Source organism: Bufo gargarizans, chromosome 6 (genome assembly GCF_014858855.1).
Source record: "Bufo gargarizans isolate SCDJY-AF-19 chromosome 6, ASM1485885v1, whole genome shotgun sequence".
Classification (NCBI taxonomy): domain Eukaryota; kingdom Metazoa; phylum Chordata; class Amphibia; order Anura; family Bufonidae; genus Bufo; species Bufo gargarizans.
Genome location: NC_058085.1, coordinates 359,603,945 through 359,620,943, shown reverse-complemented (window position 1 = coordinate 359,620,943; position 16,999 = coordinate 359,603,945). Strand labels below are relative to the sequence as shown.

Below are 16,999 nucleotides of genomic sequence, written 5' to 3'. Positions count from 1 at the left end.
CTTTTTAGAGAAAAAATAAAATATGGAGTCTGATCAATAGATAAGTATCTTTTGCAAAAACCACAACACCACATTTTCTCTTTACAATCTTTATTATATCCCATTTCTCATAGCAATAATCTCCATTTCAAAGTTCAGTAAACCAAGTATTATTGGCACCATGTTTAAAATATAGCGTGAAAGATAAAAAAGGTATTTTTTTTACAAAACCATGACAATTTTAAAATAAAAAGTGCAATGTTATAAGTTAAGCAGATTCAAGCAAATTCATTTTACACGTTTCTCTTCTCTTACAGTAACAGTGAATATTTCTAGGGGCAGCAAGACGTAAATCAGTGCAAGTGAGGAGAAAGGCGCCCCTTACGGCCTGGTGGTTACAGATGGATGGAGTAACAGTTCTAAGTGCAAAATGGCCGCCAGACCCCACTTATGTCAGTTCAATTAACCCCAGTTTTGCCAGAGCTGGTCAAATACCCTAGACCAGGGATCAGCAACCTCCGGCACTCCAGCTGCTGAGCAAACTACAACTCCCAGCATGCACATTTACTTGGCTCTACTTGTAACTCCTATAGAAGGGAGAGGAGGATTCTGGGAGTTGCTGATCCCTGCTCTAGACCATACATTGAATAACTCAATTAATTCATTGCAATGTATGATGACCGACCCGGGTCGGACAATCTCAGCAGTATGATACATGGTTATCAATGTATGAAAACCAATGTAGGACTGCACATACAACATTATGCTTAAAGAAATATAAAAGACAAACCCCCGAGGCTGGAGTGTGCAAGGTAGAAACCCTCCTTTCTGTAGGATCGCTGTCAGTCAGGCCGGCTGGTACAGTAGGACGTCTTCAGCTGGTGCAGAAATCTAAGTGTGCCAGGAGCTCCCGGTGCTGGCTGGTCGGGTACACCACTCGACATCTGGGGCACTCCAGGAAGCTCTCGTCCAAGACATTTTTAAGCTTTGGAGATGGCTGCTCCTCTCTCAGGCTCAGCTTGTCGCTGAAGTCAGAAGCAAAGTTCCCAGAGGTGTCGACAAAATATATGTCCCGTTTCTGTCAGTTAAAAGACCAGATGTCAGAATACTAGCAGAAGACACACATAAGGTTCTGTGCATACTGCATATATGTCAAACATACTCATCGAGCATAGTTTATAGAGGTTTAGTTAATTTTTTTAAACAGGAAAGCACATGATGCTGGGGGTGCAGTTACCGTAATTGATGACCAGGTGCACAACTTGTCATACAATAAGTGTATCCTTCATCAGTCCCTGCGCCAAGAACGAGATCTAAGCCAAACTGTAGCTGCCGTAGATTTCAGTAATCGTGTAAACCAGAAAACTTTCTCCCCCCAGCCATCCTCCACCCATCCCCCCCAGCCAGCCTTCGCCCATCCCCCCCAGCCAGCCTCTGCCCATCCCCCCCAGCCAGCCTCTGCCCATCCCCCCCAGCCAGCCTCTGCCCATCCCCCCCAGCCAGCCTCTGCCCATCCCCCCCAGCCAGCCTCTGCCCATCCCCCCCAGCCAGCCTCTGCCCATCCCCCCCAGCCAGCCTCTACCCATCCCCCCCAGCCAGCCTCTACCCATCCCCCCCAGCCATCCATCTATTGCCCGCCAGTCTACCGTCTGTCCGTATCTTTTATTTTATTTTTATAGTTAATGGGCAAGGCACTATATCCAAAGGTTGTATATTATAAAGTTGAGTGTATTAATGTCCGCTAAAGGAATCGGCAAATTCGCATTTACAATCACAACATTTTGCACAGCCGCCTCCTGTGACTTGGGGAATGTGACTTGGGGGCAGGCACCGTGGAGGTCACTGTTAAAGGGGTCACATGAACCTTCTCAGTCAATAGAAGCTCGCAGGTCCTTTAGTCTCGACATGCACACAGTTTTACACCAGGTTTCCATAACCCAGACATTTTTCTTCACTGCTGTAGTTTACATTTAAAGGGGCATGGCACTGTAAGAGTGGAGTGCTTTGGAGGTCACAGTTAAGGGGACAGTCCGCTAGAGAAGTGTTAAGGGGGTGGGTTATTATGGAAATCACTGTTAAGGGGGTGGGTTGCTGTGGAGGTCACAAAAAAAAAAAAAAGAGGTGGGTTGCTGTGGAGGTCACTAAAAAAAAAGGGGTGGGTTGCTGTGGAGGTCACTGTTAATGGAGTGGTGGGTACTGTGGAGGTCATTGTTAAGGGAGCGGGGTACTGTGGAGGTCATGTGGAGGTCTCTGTTAAGGGGGCAGGCAACGGTGGAAATCTCTGCTAAGGGGGAGGGATGCTGTAGAGGTTACTGTTAAGGAAGCGGGGTACCATCACTGTTAAAAGGGGCAGTGCGCTGTGGAGGTCATTGTTAAGAGGGCGGAGTGCAGTTAAAGGGGTAGGTGGAGGTCAATGTTAAGGGGACAGGGCCCTGTGGATGGTCACTGTTAAGGAGGCGTCCGCTGTGGAGGTCACAATTTTAAGGGGGGCGGGGGTCTCTGGGGGGTGGGGTCAGTGTTAAGGGATGAGCTGCTGTGGAGGTCACTGTTATGAGGGACACCGAATATCTTTTAAACGACACACACACTCACATTAAATGAAATAGTGGAAATCCTGCTAGTGTATGTGTGTTGTTAATCCTTCCATGACCAAGGGTCATTGATGCCCCAATGTCCAGGTCAAAATGTTCAAATCTGACATGCGTCACTTTATGTGGTAATAGCTTTGGAACACTTTTACTTATCCATGCCATTCTGAGATTGTTTTCTCGTGACACATTGTACTTCATGACAGTCATATATTTGAGTCAATATATTTCACCTTTATTTAGGAAAAAATACCAAATTTACCAAAAATTTAGAAAAATTCACAATTTTCCACATTTCAATTTCTCTGCTTCTAAAACAGAAAGTCATACCTAATAAAATATTTATTACTTAACATTCCCCATATGTCTACTTTATGTTGGCATCATTTTGGAAATGTCATTTTATTTTTTTAGGACGTTAGAAGGCTTAGAAGTTTAGAAGCAATTCTTACAATTTTTAAGAAAATTTCCAAAACCCACTTTTTAAGGACCAGTTCAGGTCTGAAGTCACTTTGTGGGGCTTACATAGTGGAAACCCCCATAAATGACCCCATTGTAGAAACTACACCCCTCAAGTTACTCAAAGCTGATTTTAAAAACTTTGTTAACCCTTCAGGCGTTCCACAAGAATTAAAGGAAAATGGAGATGAAATTTCAAAATTTCACATTTTTGGCAGATTTTCCATTTTATATATTTTTTTTCTTTAACACATTGAGAGTTAACAGCCAAACAAAAATCATAATTTATTACCCTGATTCTGTAGTTTACATAAACACCCCACATGTGGTCGTAAACTGCTGTACGGGCACAAGGCAGGGCGCAGAAGGAAAGGAATGCCATACGGTTTTTGGAAGGTAAATTGTGCTGGATTGGTTTTCTGAACGCCATATGTTTTTTATTTTTGTGCCGATCGTCTTGTGCAGGGGCTTGTTTTTTGCAGAAAGTGTTGAGGTTTTTATTGGTACCATTTTTGGGTACATAGGATTTTTTGATCATTCATTATTACACTTTATGGGGCAAGGTGACCCAAAAATTGGCTGTTTTGGAACAGTTTTCATTTATTTATTTTTACAGCGTTCATCTGAGGAGTTAGGTCATGTGATCGTTTTATAGAGAAGATCGTTACGGACGTGGCAATACCTAATATGTATACTTTTTCTTATTTATTTAAGTTTTACACAATAGCAGCATTTTTGAAACCCAAAAAATGATGTTTTAGTGTCTCTATAGTCTGAGAGCCATAGCTTTTTTATTTTTTGGGCGATTGTCTTAAATAGGGTATCATTTTTTGCAAGACGAGGTGACGGTCATACGCCCTTTTGATCGCTTGCTGTTGCACTTTTTGTGATGTAAGGTGACAAAAATGGCTTTTTTAATTTTATTTTTATGGTGTTTATCGGACGGGGTCTATCATGTGATATATTTATAGAGATGGTTGTTACAGACGCGGCGACACCTAATGTGTATTTTATTTTATTTTTAATTTTTTATAGGAAAAGGCAATTTCTTTTTTCTAATTTACATTATTTATTTATTTTACTTTTATTATTTTCACTTTTTTTTATCAGTTCCCTCTTGGATCTTGAAGATCCAGTGGGGCTGATAGTTGTACTATACTTTGCAATGCTCTTGCATTCCAAAGTATAGTACTTCCAAATTGCCTGTAGGTGGCAGCACTGGACGCCTTTGCCATGGCAACCATCGGGTGCTGCAATCACAGCGCTGCAGCCCCGATGGTGGAGAGAGGGAGCTCCCTCCCTCTGTTAACCCCATGGATGCCGCAACCGCGGCATCTATAGGGGTTACAGGAGAGTGTCAGCATAGAGCTGACACTCTCTGCTGATGGCGGCGGCTCAGTAATTGAGCCGCCGCCATCGCACACAGCAGGGGATCGGGGGGGCAGCTCTGGAAAGGGGGGGGGGACCGGGAGGCTGCCCACAATATCGAGGGAGGCTGGGGCAGGAGGGGCGACTTGAAAATTAATGCAGGGGGCGGGGAGGGGGCGGACGCATCAGTGCAGGAGATGGGCACAGATCAGCGGAGCACAGATGGGGGGGCACAGATCGGCACTAAGGGCTTGGACAGGCACAGATCGGGGGGCATGAGTTACACTATCTGCTTTCAGGCTCTGATCTGCAGAGCGCAGATCAGAGCCTGAAACCGGCATTTTAACACTGCCGCGATCCGATTGGTTAGTCTGCACAGACTAACCAATCGGATCGATTGCCGGCAAGGGGCCACTCTGATTGGTCCCTTGCCGGCATTACTGCACTGTATGCTGTTCGTGACAGCATACAGGGCAGGGGCAGAAGCTTTAATCCAAGCGCTTTGCAGCGCTTGGATTAAAGAGCTGCCAGAACGTTTATATACGTGGTAGCTGCACGGGGTATGTGCAGCTATCACGTATATATACAGATTACAGACGTGAAGGGGTTAAAAGGCTTCTGTCAGCCCACTAAACAGTTTTTTTTGGGGGGTTAATATTAATCCCTACACTGCAAGCTCCCTGTACATATGCTAAATATTCATTTTTGTTCAGTAGATTTTGTTAAAAATCAAGTTTTATAATATGTAAGTTACCTTGCTACCAGCAAGTAGGGCGGCTACTTGCTGGTAGCAGCCGCATCCTCCTCTCATCATGACGCCCCCTCCGCCGTTTGATTGACAGGGCCAGGGAACGGGTTAGTTCTCTGCTGGCCCTGTTTGAATTCAAAATATCGCGCCTGCGCCGTACCCGTCTTTAATCGGCGCAGGCGAGAGGCGCCTGCGCCGGGTGTAGATGTGACGTCATCGGCGCAGGCGCATTGAGGATGGAGCGGCCGCCTCTCAGTGCGCCTGCGCCGATTAAAGACAGGTACGGCGCAGGCGCGATATTTAAAACTTGATTTTTAACAAAATCTACTGAACAAAATGAATATTTAGCATATGTACAGGGAGCTTGCAGTGTAGGGATTAATATTAACAAAAAAAAAAAAAAAAAAAAAAAAAAAAAAAACGGTTTAGTGGGCTGACAGAAGCCCTTTAAGTCTTTAAAGTAACGATTTTGACAGGAAAAAAAGGCTTTTGTAAATCCAGACTAAAAAGAATCATCCTAGTATCCATGCTATGTACAGTCCTCATCAAGTAAAAATATTGGACTTACCGCCGGCTCCAGCTTTGTGATCTGTTCCCTGGTTTTCCTCAGTTCTTTCAGTACTTTATTTAGTTGCTGTTGTACATTTTGTTGGTCGATCTTCCCATTTTCCAAGTCTGCAGTGCACCTCTGGATCTGAGGACACAAAGGCGGCATCATCTTCCTTTAGTGACAAGTAATATTTCAGACAGCTGACATGACTGAGCGTCACTAACTCACACAAATACTGAACATACGGAAAGATCAAGGCTCTTTAGGGTACGTAAAGACTGTTTTAATAACTCATTCAACCCTGAGATGTGATTGCTGCAAGTTAACCCCTTAAGGACCAAGCCATTTTTCACCTTAAGGACCAGACTGATTTTTGCAAATCTGACATGTGTCACTTTATGTGGTGATAACTTTAAAACACTTTTACCTATCCAAGCCATTCTGAGATTGTTTTCTCGTCACATATTTTACTTCATGACAGTGGTAAAATCAGAGTAAAATAATGTAATTTTTATTTATAACAAAAAATTACCAAATTTACCAAAAATTTGGAAAAATTCTCAACTTTCCAAATTTCAATTCCTCTGCTTTAAAACAGATAGTGATACCTCCTAAAATAGTTATTACTTTACATTCCCCACATGTCTACTTCATGTTTGGATCATTTTGTAAAATGCCATTTTATATTTTGGGGACGTTACAAGGCTTATAAGTTCAAAAGCAAATCTTGAAATTTTTCTGAAAATTTCAAAAACCCACTTTTTAAAAAGGACCAGTTCAGGTCTGAAGTCACTTTGTGAGGCTCACAGAATATAAACCATCCAAAAATGACCCCATTTTAGAAACTACACCCCTCAAGGTATTCAAAGGGATTTTTACAAACTTTGTTAACCCTTTAGGTGTTCCACAAGAATTAATTGAAAATGGATATTAAATTTCAGAATTTAACTTTTTTTTGGCAAATTTTCCATTTTAATCAATTTTGTCCGCTAACAAAGCAAGGATTAACAGCCAAACTAAACAATATTTATTCCCCTTATTCTGTAGTTTACAGAAACGCCCGATATTTGGTCAAAAACTGCTGTATGGCCACACGGCAGGGCGCAGAAGGAAGGGAACACCATATGGTTTTTGGAGGGCAGATTTCACTGGGATAATTTAAATTTGCCATGTCACATTTAAAGCCCCCCTGATGCACCCCTTGAGTAGAAACTACAAAAAAAAAAAAAGTGACCCCATTTTAGAAACTACGGGATAGGGTGGCAGGTTTGTTGGTACTATTTTAGGGTAATGATGATTTTTGGTTGCTCTATATTACACTTTTTGTGAAGCAAGGTAACAAAAAAAAAAAAATAGCTGTTTTGCCACTGTTTTTATTTTTTGTTATTCTGACAGGTTAGATCAGGAGGTATTTTTATAGAGCAGGTTGTTACGGACGTGACAATACCAAATATGACTACTGTTTTTGGTTGTTTAGTTCAGTTTTACATAATAAAGCATTTTGAAAAAAATAAATAAAAGTATTTTTTAGTGTCTCCATATCCTGAAAGCCATAGTTTTTTTTGGGGGGCGAATGTCTTATGACTATCGCTTGCTATTACACTTTTTGTGATGTAAGGTGACAAAATGGCTTTTTTACACTTTTTTTTACGGTGTTCACCTGAGGGGTTAAATCATGTGATATTTTTATAGAGAAAGTTGATATGGATGCTGCGATACCTAATATGTATACTTTTTTTAATTTATGTTTTATACACTATCATTTTTTAAACAAAAAAAATAAATCATGTTTTAGTGTCTCCATAGTCAGAGCCATAGTTTTTTATTTTTTGGGCAATTATCCTATGTAGGGGATCATTTTTGCGGGATGAGGCGACTGTTAGATTGGTACTATTTTTAGTGGCATACGCCTTTTTGATCACTTGGTGTTGCACTTTTAATGATGTAAAGGTGACAAAAATTTATTTTCTTTACACAGTTTTAATTTTTTATGGTGCCCACCCGATCAGCCCGCCGTGCATGTACGGCGGAATGCATTCTGGCAATGCATTCCCCGCCGTACATGCACGGTGTTCTGCGTTAAGGGGTTAAAGGCCTAAAGGCTAAGGCTTTAGTGCAGCAAAGGCTAACCTGAGGCTCTGGAGCTGTTGCAAAACTACAACTCCCAGCACGCCCACACTGCCTACAGCTATCAGCCTACAACAGGGCATGGTGGGAGTTGTAGTTTTACAGCAGATGGAGAGACGCAGGTTGGCCATCCCTGTTATGTGGGATTTACATTGCCAAATGCAGAACTTTGATGATTACATCCTACTTTCTGATAGGTCTTCTTTATAGGGAACTCATTCCATTGAAAATGCAGTGCAATCTGACAAGCTACACATAGGACCGCCCACTGGACTCTTATGCCCAGAAAGAGGAGGGATTTAAATGAATAAGAGTAGCGGCGTGTGGCACCAGATCCCATTATAAGGAATGGGCGTCTGGCTTTGTCTCATACGGTAATTCCAGTAGTCGTCTCCTCTGTCAGAACAGCCTACCGGAAATGCAAACCCAGCCTAACCTAGACAATTAAAATTAATGTCCGCTCTGCCATTTTAGGAAATAAATTATTTTATTAGAAATTAAAATAATTTTTTATCAAATTCTTTTAGAACGTTGCATACTGCAGTTCCTTTGTTATTCCTCTGGGGAAAAGTATGAATACATTCAAAACATGATGTTACTATTCTCCCTGTCAATCAGCAGTCTGGACAGTGTGTAGGGATGCCCACCTTTGAGAAGGGTAAAGGTAACCGTTTGTCAATTTACTCACACTTTCACAACATCTACTGTATTTGTCTATAATTTTCATATATTTCCCAGATGAATAAACAAAGGAACAGCACAACAAAGAGTTCTAAGAAAAACGTTTTGTAATTTTTTTTTTTTTAGGGGGGAATGTAAATTTTTACTAAAATAAACGTGTCATGAGAATGGGTAGATCCTCTGTAAAAGTGCACTGCAAAAATAGCGGTCAAGACATCAGTATCAACTATGCCGAGACAACCAAACAATGCTTAAAGGGGTTCTCCAGGACTTTACTACTGCTGGACCATCCACATAAGGCCAGCAATATCTGATCAGTAAGGTTCTGATACTCCAACCCCCAACGATCAGCTATGTCCATTTCTGTAGTGGAGAAAACAAATGATACCTGATTTGAAAGATCAAAGTTTTTTTTCTTTTCCTCTTCGTACTTCTCACGATACAAATCAACTTCATATTTTAACTGCCGCATTTTTTCCTTAAACCGCCTCCTCTCATCCTCCCGCTGACCCTTCTCACTTTCTTGGAGGGATTTTAAGGTAGCGGACACATTTTCAAGCTCTTTCTTCTTCTCCTCGTACTTCAATCTCAGCTCAGAAAGTTCAGAATTTAGCTGGGAGGTTATTTGCCTTTCCCCTTCAAGATCTTTTTTTGCAGCAAGCATTAGCCGGTCGTAATATTTCTGTTTATCTTCTTTTGCTGAATTTAACAATAATAAAAACATTACAATAGAAAGGAAAAGGCCGAGGATGTAACGTAACGCAACGATACGATGTAATAAGAAAAATACTTTATGATATTTTGGGTTTCGTGCCATGAGCACTTCACCAATAAACAGCGTTCTCATAGCTATCAGCAAGTTAAAATAGTTGTGCAGGATTAGAAGAACATGGTTGCCTTCTTCAAGAAACAGCACCACATCTGTCCATGGGTTGTGTGGGGTATCACATTTCGGCTTTGTTGAAGTGAATGGAGCTGAGCTGCAATACCACACACAACCTATGGACAAGTGAAGTGCTGTTCCTGCATGTAAAAAGGTTTGTTGAAAAGTATATATCCAGACAGGAATTTTCAAAGCGGCCCTACCCTTTAAGGAAAAATTGGTATCAATGAATAGTACAGGTGAATATAAGAAACTTTGTAATATAGTTGATCAAATGTCTCCGTCTCCACTTATCAGGTTCCTTTAATTTTCCCCTGCTCCATCCTGAACCGTTCACTCATTATGAATTCTCTGCTAAATCAGTCTCGGTCCCCCCAAGACAGACTGTCAGCTCACTGAGGGATTAAATTACACGCTGCCTCTAGAACTCTATGCAGAGGAGGTAGATGAAAAGGAGCAAGAGTGTGAGAAAAGTAGAAAGACTGTTGCAGAAATAGTGCCTTAGGGCTCTTTCACACCTGCGTTCTTGTCTTCCGGCATAGAGTTCCGTCGTCGGGGCTCTATGCCGGAAGAATCCTGATCAGGATTATCCTAATGCATTCTGAATGGAGTGAAATCCGTTCAGGATGCATCAGGATGTCTTCAGTTCCGGAACGGAACGTTTTTTGGCCGGAGAAAATACCGCAGCATGCTGCGCTTTTTGCTCCAGCCAAAAATCCTGAACACTTGCCGCAAGGGCGGATCCGGAATAAATGCCCATTGAAAGGCATTGATTCGGATCCGGCCTTAAGCTAAACGTCGTTTCGGCGCATTACCGGATCCGACGTTTAGCTTTTTCTCAATGGTTACCATGGCTGCCGGGACGCTAAAGTCCTGGCAGCCATGGTAAACTGTAGTGGGGAGCAGCATACTTACCATCCGTGCGGCTCCCGGGGCGCTCCAGGCGCATGGATGACGTGATCGCATGGCACGTCATCCATTCGCATGGGGCACTCTGACGTCACTCTGGAGCGCCCCGGGAGCCGCGCGGACTGTAAGTATGCCGCTCCCCCGCTCCTACTATGGCAACCAGGACTTTAATAGCGTCCTGGCTGCCATAGTAACACTGAAAGCATTTTGAAGACTGATCCGTCTTCAAATGCTTTCAGTACACTTGCGTTTTTCCGGATCCGTCGAGTACCTCCTGCAAGTGAAGTACACGCCGGATCCGGACAACGCAAGTATGAAAGAGGCCTTATTCACATGAATACTGTTCAGTATTGCTCTATAATGTCCTGTATGGTGGTGCTGCTGGTCCCGAGGAAAAGTTAATTAAGAAGCAGAATCTCCTGTTTCCTCCACATGCAGTGTATGGGAGACATAACATACTCTCCATCTAATATCTCAGGTGGAACTGTAAATTAGGGCTAGAGCCTGCAGAGGGGTGATAAATGCAGGATACATATAACAATAATGTACAAACACCAGCTTATCCTCAAAAGTCACTTGAAAGAGTAGGCATGCTTCAAAATCAGGTGAACAGATCCTAATAGAGATGTTATAAAATATGCATTTATATTATCAGCTACAGTCCAAAGAGAGTATAACAAAAATAAAGACTGCATCACCTTACCATCTGAGTTACTCTCTGTTGCTTGTTGGGATTGTTGGGCATTCACCACTTGTCGCTCCAGATCAACAATACGAGCCATTAACCCCTGTACGTAGGCCTCTCGTTGCTGGTCATACACCAACCACTGCCGATTCTTTACCAGGGCCTACATGACATGGACAGGAATGCCAAATAGTATTAAAATTATACTAGCAGTACAAATGATGCTGCACAAATATTATATTATATATCATACATCTATGTATCTATACACACACACAGCAAACATTTGCAGCAAAGTAAGATTTTTTTTTTCGAAAATAGAAAAATCGGATTAGTTTATTTTTATCAATTAACAAAATGCAAAGTGAACTAACAAGAGAAATCTAAATCCAATCAATATTTAGTGTGACCACACTTTGTGTTCAAAACAGCATCAATTCTTCTAGGTACACTTTCAGACAGTTTTTGAAGGAATTCTGCCGGAGGGTTGGTCAAAACATTTTGGAGAACTAACCACAGATCTGCAGATGAAGGCTTGCTCAAATCCTTCTGTCTCTTCATGTAATCCCAGACAGATTCAATTCTGTTGAGATCTTGGCTCAGTGGGGACCATATCATCACTTCCAGGACTCCCGTCCTTCTTTACACTGAAGATAGCTCCGGTGGGTCAGCAGTCAACCACACCAGGATTATTCCAAGAGGTAGCAGCCTTGTAGCTTCCCTGCAGCGAAATCCAGATCCCGCTATAGGAGTTAAAAAGTGAATACTACGGGAATACTACTAGGTCTATAATCCAGAGTCAAACCATTTAGTTGGCACAGTGGATCCACAACCATTGCACATAACAGATACCAAAAAGTGTCTACACGAACCATCAGATGGCGTCTGCTATAGGTGTTCCATTGACCCCACTTCCCCACTCTCAGAGGTTCATGATGCAAAGCAAAACAGCAATGGAGACCGGAGTGGAGGTCAATCTTTTTCAGTGATGAAACCTGCTGTTGTCTCGGATGCAATGATAGCTGGAGATTGGTCTGGAGACCAAGTGGGCATGAAAAGGCCTTCACAAGGGAACATTACACCGGTGTGGTGTGGCACAATGTACGGTAGCTGAACCCCTGTAGTCTTCATTTTAGGTACACTAACAGCTCGACGTTACATTGATTTGGTCACAAAACCGGTGGTAGAGTCATTCCTCCAAAGTGTCCCAACATCCATTTTTCAATAGGACACCAGGTTGCACGTTGCTCGTGCTACTGTGAGCGCCGTAGCAGAAACATGCTGCCATGGCCTGCAGTGTCTCCAGACTAATCGTCCATGGAGCACACCATGAACGTCATTGGTTGTCAATTGTGAAGGCAGCTGCCAGCAGTGGTTCTTGAGGATTTGCGTGCCAAAGTGCATTCAGTGTAGCAGAACATTCCTATTATTAATCTCAGTCTGCCAAGGAGTGTATATACACGATTTATTCAGTATTGAGTAGTGCTACTTGAAGAAATACACGATCAGTATGAGAACAGCATTAACTCCGGTCAATTCGAGGGCAGTAAAGGCGCGAGGCATATTTAAGACTTTTTTTTATAGGACTCTACAGTCGTGGCCTTCTTGCAAGGACTAGAATGGGGGGAACCAGGCATGCAGAATAAAACACATGTCCCATATAGTCAAATTTAAGGTTTGGAAACTCAATCCTTTAAATTATAGGTTTTCAATTGGCTTCTTAAGCAGAAACAAAAAAACAGACGTATAATTAAAGAAGCCAGTGCAGTGATCTTATCACGACAGGTACGGCATCTGTAACCCAGATGATTATCTATATTGCAGAGCAAAGACTCATCTGTTATGCAGCTTTACCTTGTGGCCATTTAAAAGAATGGCTGTTCCAGTCAGGTCTGCTAGAGAGGTGGCCCCTATTACAAACCTAAGCTCTGTCCAGAGGACTATTGCAGTTACAAGGGGGGGGGGGGGGGGGGGGGGGGGGGGGGGACGAACTCAGAGAATTAGTAAAAAAGGATTCTGTACTGATTTTATATATTCAGCCCCTGCTGCATGTGTACATCACCTTTAGGCTCATTCTTGCACCCATATTGCAGCATCATGCTACCTCAGGGCTATGATACGGTGATAACAGAAGCATATGGTGCCTCCGATTAGATACACAGATGAGTCTATTTAGTCTTTTGTATTCTGTATGACATACTCCATCAGGCTGAGCAGATGCATAGGCGTTCTCTCCTAGATGCATTGTCTAGGCAGAGTATTTCCGTATAGGTAGGACACCCGCTGAAGCCTGAAGGGGAGTGCACACAGCTTAGGCTTAGTATTGTAAGGTTTCTTCTCATCACGTGTCCGAGGCCTTAGCATCTTTTACAATCACAGAAACTAGCAGGGTATCGACACTTTAAAATTATCCACCCATTAGCGAGTAACGACTGCGCACGCAACAGGTGGACGGCTTATCTACCGTCTTTATATTGCTGTGAATAGAAGCAAACAAAACAGTGATACAACATCTATGGTAATTCGGCGTCAGGTGACTTAATGCCTGGTGATAACTGATTATTGGCACTTCTCATTGACATTTAGTGTTTGTGAGGAGCATCTGTTCTGTGTGCAGAAATATGAGCAGAGAACAGAACGGCTCCTGCTAATGGACTAAGGGAGAGTGCATTAGAATAGCACAATTAGAGTAAATACCCTGGCATAGTCTAATTAGGGTTGTTGCAATACCAAAATTCGGACACCATAAAAAAAGTACTGCAATACTCGATACCACGCAAAAAAAAAAGAAAAAACAAAAAAAACACACACGAATAAAGCAGCGTGCATGCCGCATTTTATTGAACGTCCGCCACATAATCGAATAGATCCCTTTTTTGGAGGGGGTGGGGGGGGGACAAGGTGACAAAATATATAAAATGGGGAAATCGCACGGTTTTTTATTAATATGTTTATTTATTGTTTATATATTTCATATGTAAAATTGGGAAAAGAGCGATTTAAACTTAATATTTTGGTGTTTGTTTTCTAAACTTTATTTATTTATTTTTTATTTAATGAGTATTAGCCCCCCTTGAACCTGGTATCTTTTCATCCCTTGTCCTATTCACCCTAATAGAGCTCTATTAAAATGAATAGGACTTCACACTCTCCCTGCTGCCCTGTGCCTAGTACACACAGCAGCAGAGAGATTACCATGGAGGGCTTCAGTAGTGTCCTGAGGCTCCGATCAGAAGCGAAGGGGGGTGGGGGGGCGTGCACTGCGCCACCAATGAAGATAAATAACCTTTCAATACAAATACAGGAGGCGGGTGCCGGCTGGAGCTCCACTGGACCGTGAGTCAAGTGAGCATGTGGACACAAAGCGCAAGGTCACAACCAGGTGTTGAATATATAGATAAGGTTTATTGAGAGACAATGCGTTTTGGGGTACTACGGATCATTTTGTCAAGTCTCCAAGCGCACAGAGAATCAGACGCCCCACATGCCGACAGTTAACAGCCGGGCTCTGCATCCCTTCCTCTGCTGCTACCAAGGTATCGTGCTCCACTTGCTTGATTCAGTTGTTCATCCCCATCACCAGACAGCGAAGGCGCCGTTTGGCTGCTGGGTCCCGTTGCCTGCTGGTGCGGTGCTGCAAGTCGGTGGTCGCTGTGCAGCGCTGCGCCAAATTTTGAATAGGGTCGCATTCAAAGAGGCAACCTTGTCGTGGTGAGTGCGCCTATGCTTTTTTTTTTTTAAACAAATTGTATACTAATGCCTCATGCACAGCATGCAGCATAGGGGTAGGTATACGTTCAATTTCGCTGAGAAGCAGTTATTAGATAAAAGCATAGTATTGAGGATGTGCGATTCAGTTCTTATATTTTACATGTTCAGTGAATGTCAAATCCCGGTACAAAAGTATCAATTGGGTATTGATAATTCAATACCCGCTACAACCCTAGTCTAGATAGCATAATATGAGTGAGGGTGCGAATGATGGATTTCACATCAGCTGATGCTTACAAGTGATGGCATAGCAAAGGTATTGTAGCTGAGAAAAACTGTACGAGTGCCATCCCGGGCACCCACACCCACTGATAACAGGCTCTGCACATGAATAAAGTGTTCCAAATACAGTAGAGAACATGCAGTCACCATATGTGTTTACAGACAGATACAAGTCATAACTTACAAATCAATTTACACCAGTAAGAACGAAAAGTTGGAACAAACTTTTCATTGTTTCATTTGATTCAGAGACTATGATTGCATAGCGTAATGGAATAAAATAAATCACACAGCGCTGATTCCTTAGCTAGTTTTTTTTCTACCTAGGTGTGTTTCTTTGCACTAGGCAGACCGAGGGACCAAACAACAAGTAGCTGCATTCTTCCCATGCCTTACTATTCTACAAGTCTTGAACTGTCTGGATGCTACATAACCAATGTTTCTTATGTATGTTTTTGTACTTTATATATTTTTTTTTTTTTAAATCAAGCCTTCTCCCCCTCCCCCCCCACGCTTCCCTTCTGTTTGGCAATACTTTTGAAAAAAAAATACACGTTTATAAAAATTTTGACTTCATGTATTCAATGACTGTACTCATCGGTGGCCTGTCCCCAAGCATCATGTGACCCAGTATTGATGTGCTGCTCTGGGACACCTCACCACTGAGGCCAGTCATTGACTGCAGCGGCACACATGACCTCGTCCATCTGGAAATGTACAGACGGGGACAGGAAGACCAATGTAGGCAGCGGTAACAGAGTGGCGGAGGACAGGACGTGGTTGAAATTTAACGAGTAAAAAAAACTAGACAAGCCCTTTAACTCCTACCTGACTCAGCGATTTTCAGTTACTCCCTGCCTTCCTAAAAGCCAGAACTTTCTACTTTTCCATTCACATAGCCATATGAAGGCTTGTTTTTTTGCAGGACAAGTTGTACTTTCTAACGGCACCATTTAGCATCACAGTGGGAAGCAGGAAAAAATTCCAAATGTGGTAGAATTGAAAAAAACAAAACCATTCAATGACCGTTTCATGGGTTTGGTTTTTACAGTGTTCCCTGTGATAAAACTGATATGTTCGCTTCGTTCTGCGGGTCAGTACAATTGCAACGATACCCCATGGTTATACTTTCTCTTCCGTTTTACTAAAAAAAAACCTTATGTAATTTTTTTTTTTTTTTTCGTCACCATATTCTTACCCCCATAACCTTTTTAGATTTATGTCTAGGGAGCTGCGTGAGTTTTTTTTTTTTTTTTTTGTGGGGTAATCTGTATTTTTCATTGATACTACTCATTTTTTCCGGGAGTTGAAGCCACAAAAAAATAGCGAGGTGGCCAGCATGGGCAGTTAGGGACATAGCGATAGCAATTTTTTTATTTATTAAAATAACAAAATGTAGGGCAATTGGAATTTTTATCTTTTTTTCAAATTTTTTTTTTTTTACACTTACTGTAGGAAACTTTAAACATGAGATCACCTGATCACTCCTCCTATATCCATATGTACTGTTATTTCCAGCTCACCTTGATTAGATTCCCTGCGTGCACAGAACACAGCAGGATCCTGCACTCAAAATAAAGTTGCGTTGTTTCTTTGTCTTTATATAAAATTAACAGCATAACACACTGGTCCTTATGGAAGTTGACGCGTTTCAAACAAACAGTTCTTAATCGTAACCACGATGAGCGTCAAGACAGTGAAATTTAAGGTCTGAACCCCTCCTCCATATGGAAGTGAGAAGGTGGGAGAATCAAACACCCGACCACAGGCAGGGCACTCATCAGCCTGTCATATGATACACATGTGAATAGAAAATTCAAGCCCGATAAACATAGATAAGTATAGTTATACATATGTCAATACATTAGATTCAATCGTAATATCAAGAGAAAAAAAAACCTCTAATCATGGCACAACAATGACAAAAACGCACAGTATGGATCGGGTCATAGAGTTAAAGGGGTTGTCCAGGTTCAGAGCTGAACCTGGACATACCTCCATTTTCACCCCGGCAGCCCCCCTGACATGA

The 16,999-nt window shown here is 42.2% G+C and overlaps 1 protein-coding gene across 2 annotated transcripts in view; it reads right to left on the bottom strand.

Annotated features, from left to right (window-relative positions):
- Window positions 1-73: 73 nt before the first annotated feature.
- Window positions 74-16,999, bottom strand: part of CEP55 (centrosomal protein 55) — a 44,787-nt gene continuing 27,861 nt past the window's right edge. For both annotated transcript variants that reach the window (XM_044298229.1, XM_044298230.1), the window contains 4 exons: window positions 10,996-11,140; window positions 8,889-9,199; window positions 5,711-5,836; window positions 74-1,057 (listed from right to left, as the gene is read on the bottom strand). In XM_044298229.1, coding sequence (XP_044154164.1) covers window positions 854-1,057; window positions 5,711-5,836; window positions 8,889-9,199; window positions 10,996-11,140 — 786 coding nt within the window. In that variant the 3' untranslated portion in view covers window positions 74-853. The remainder of the gene's footprint in view (window positions 1,058-5,710; window positions 5,837-8,888; window positions 9,200-10,995; window positions 11,141-16,999) is intronic.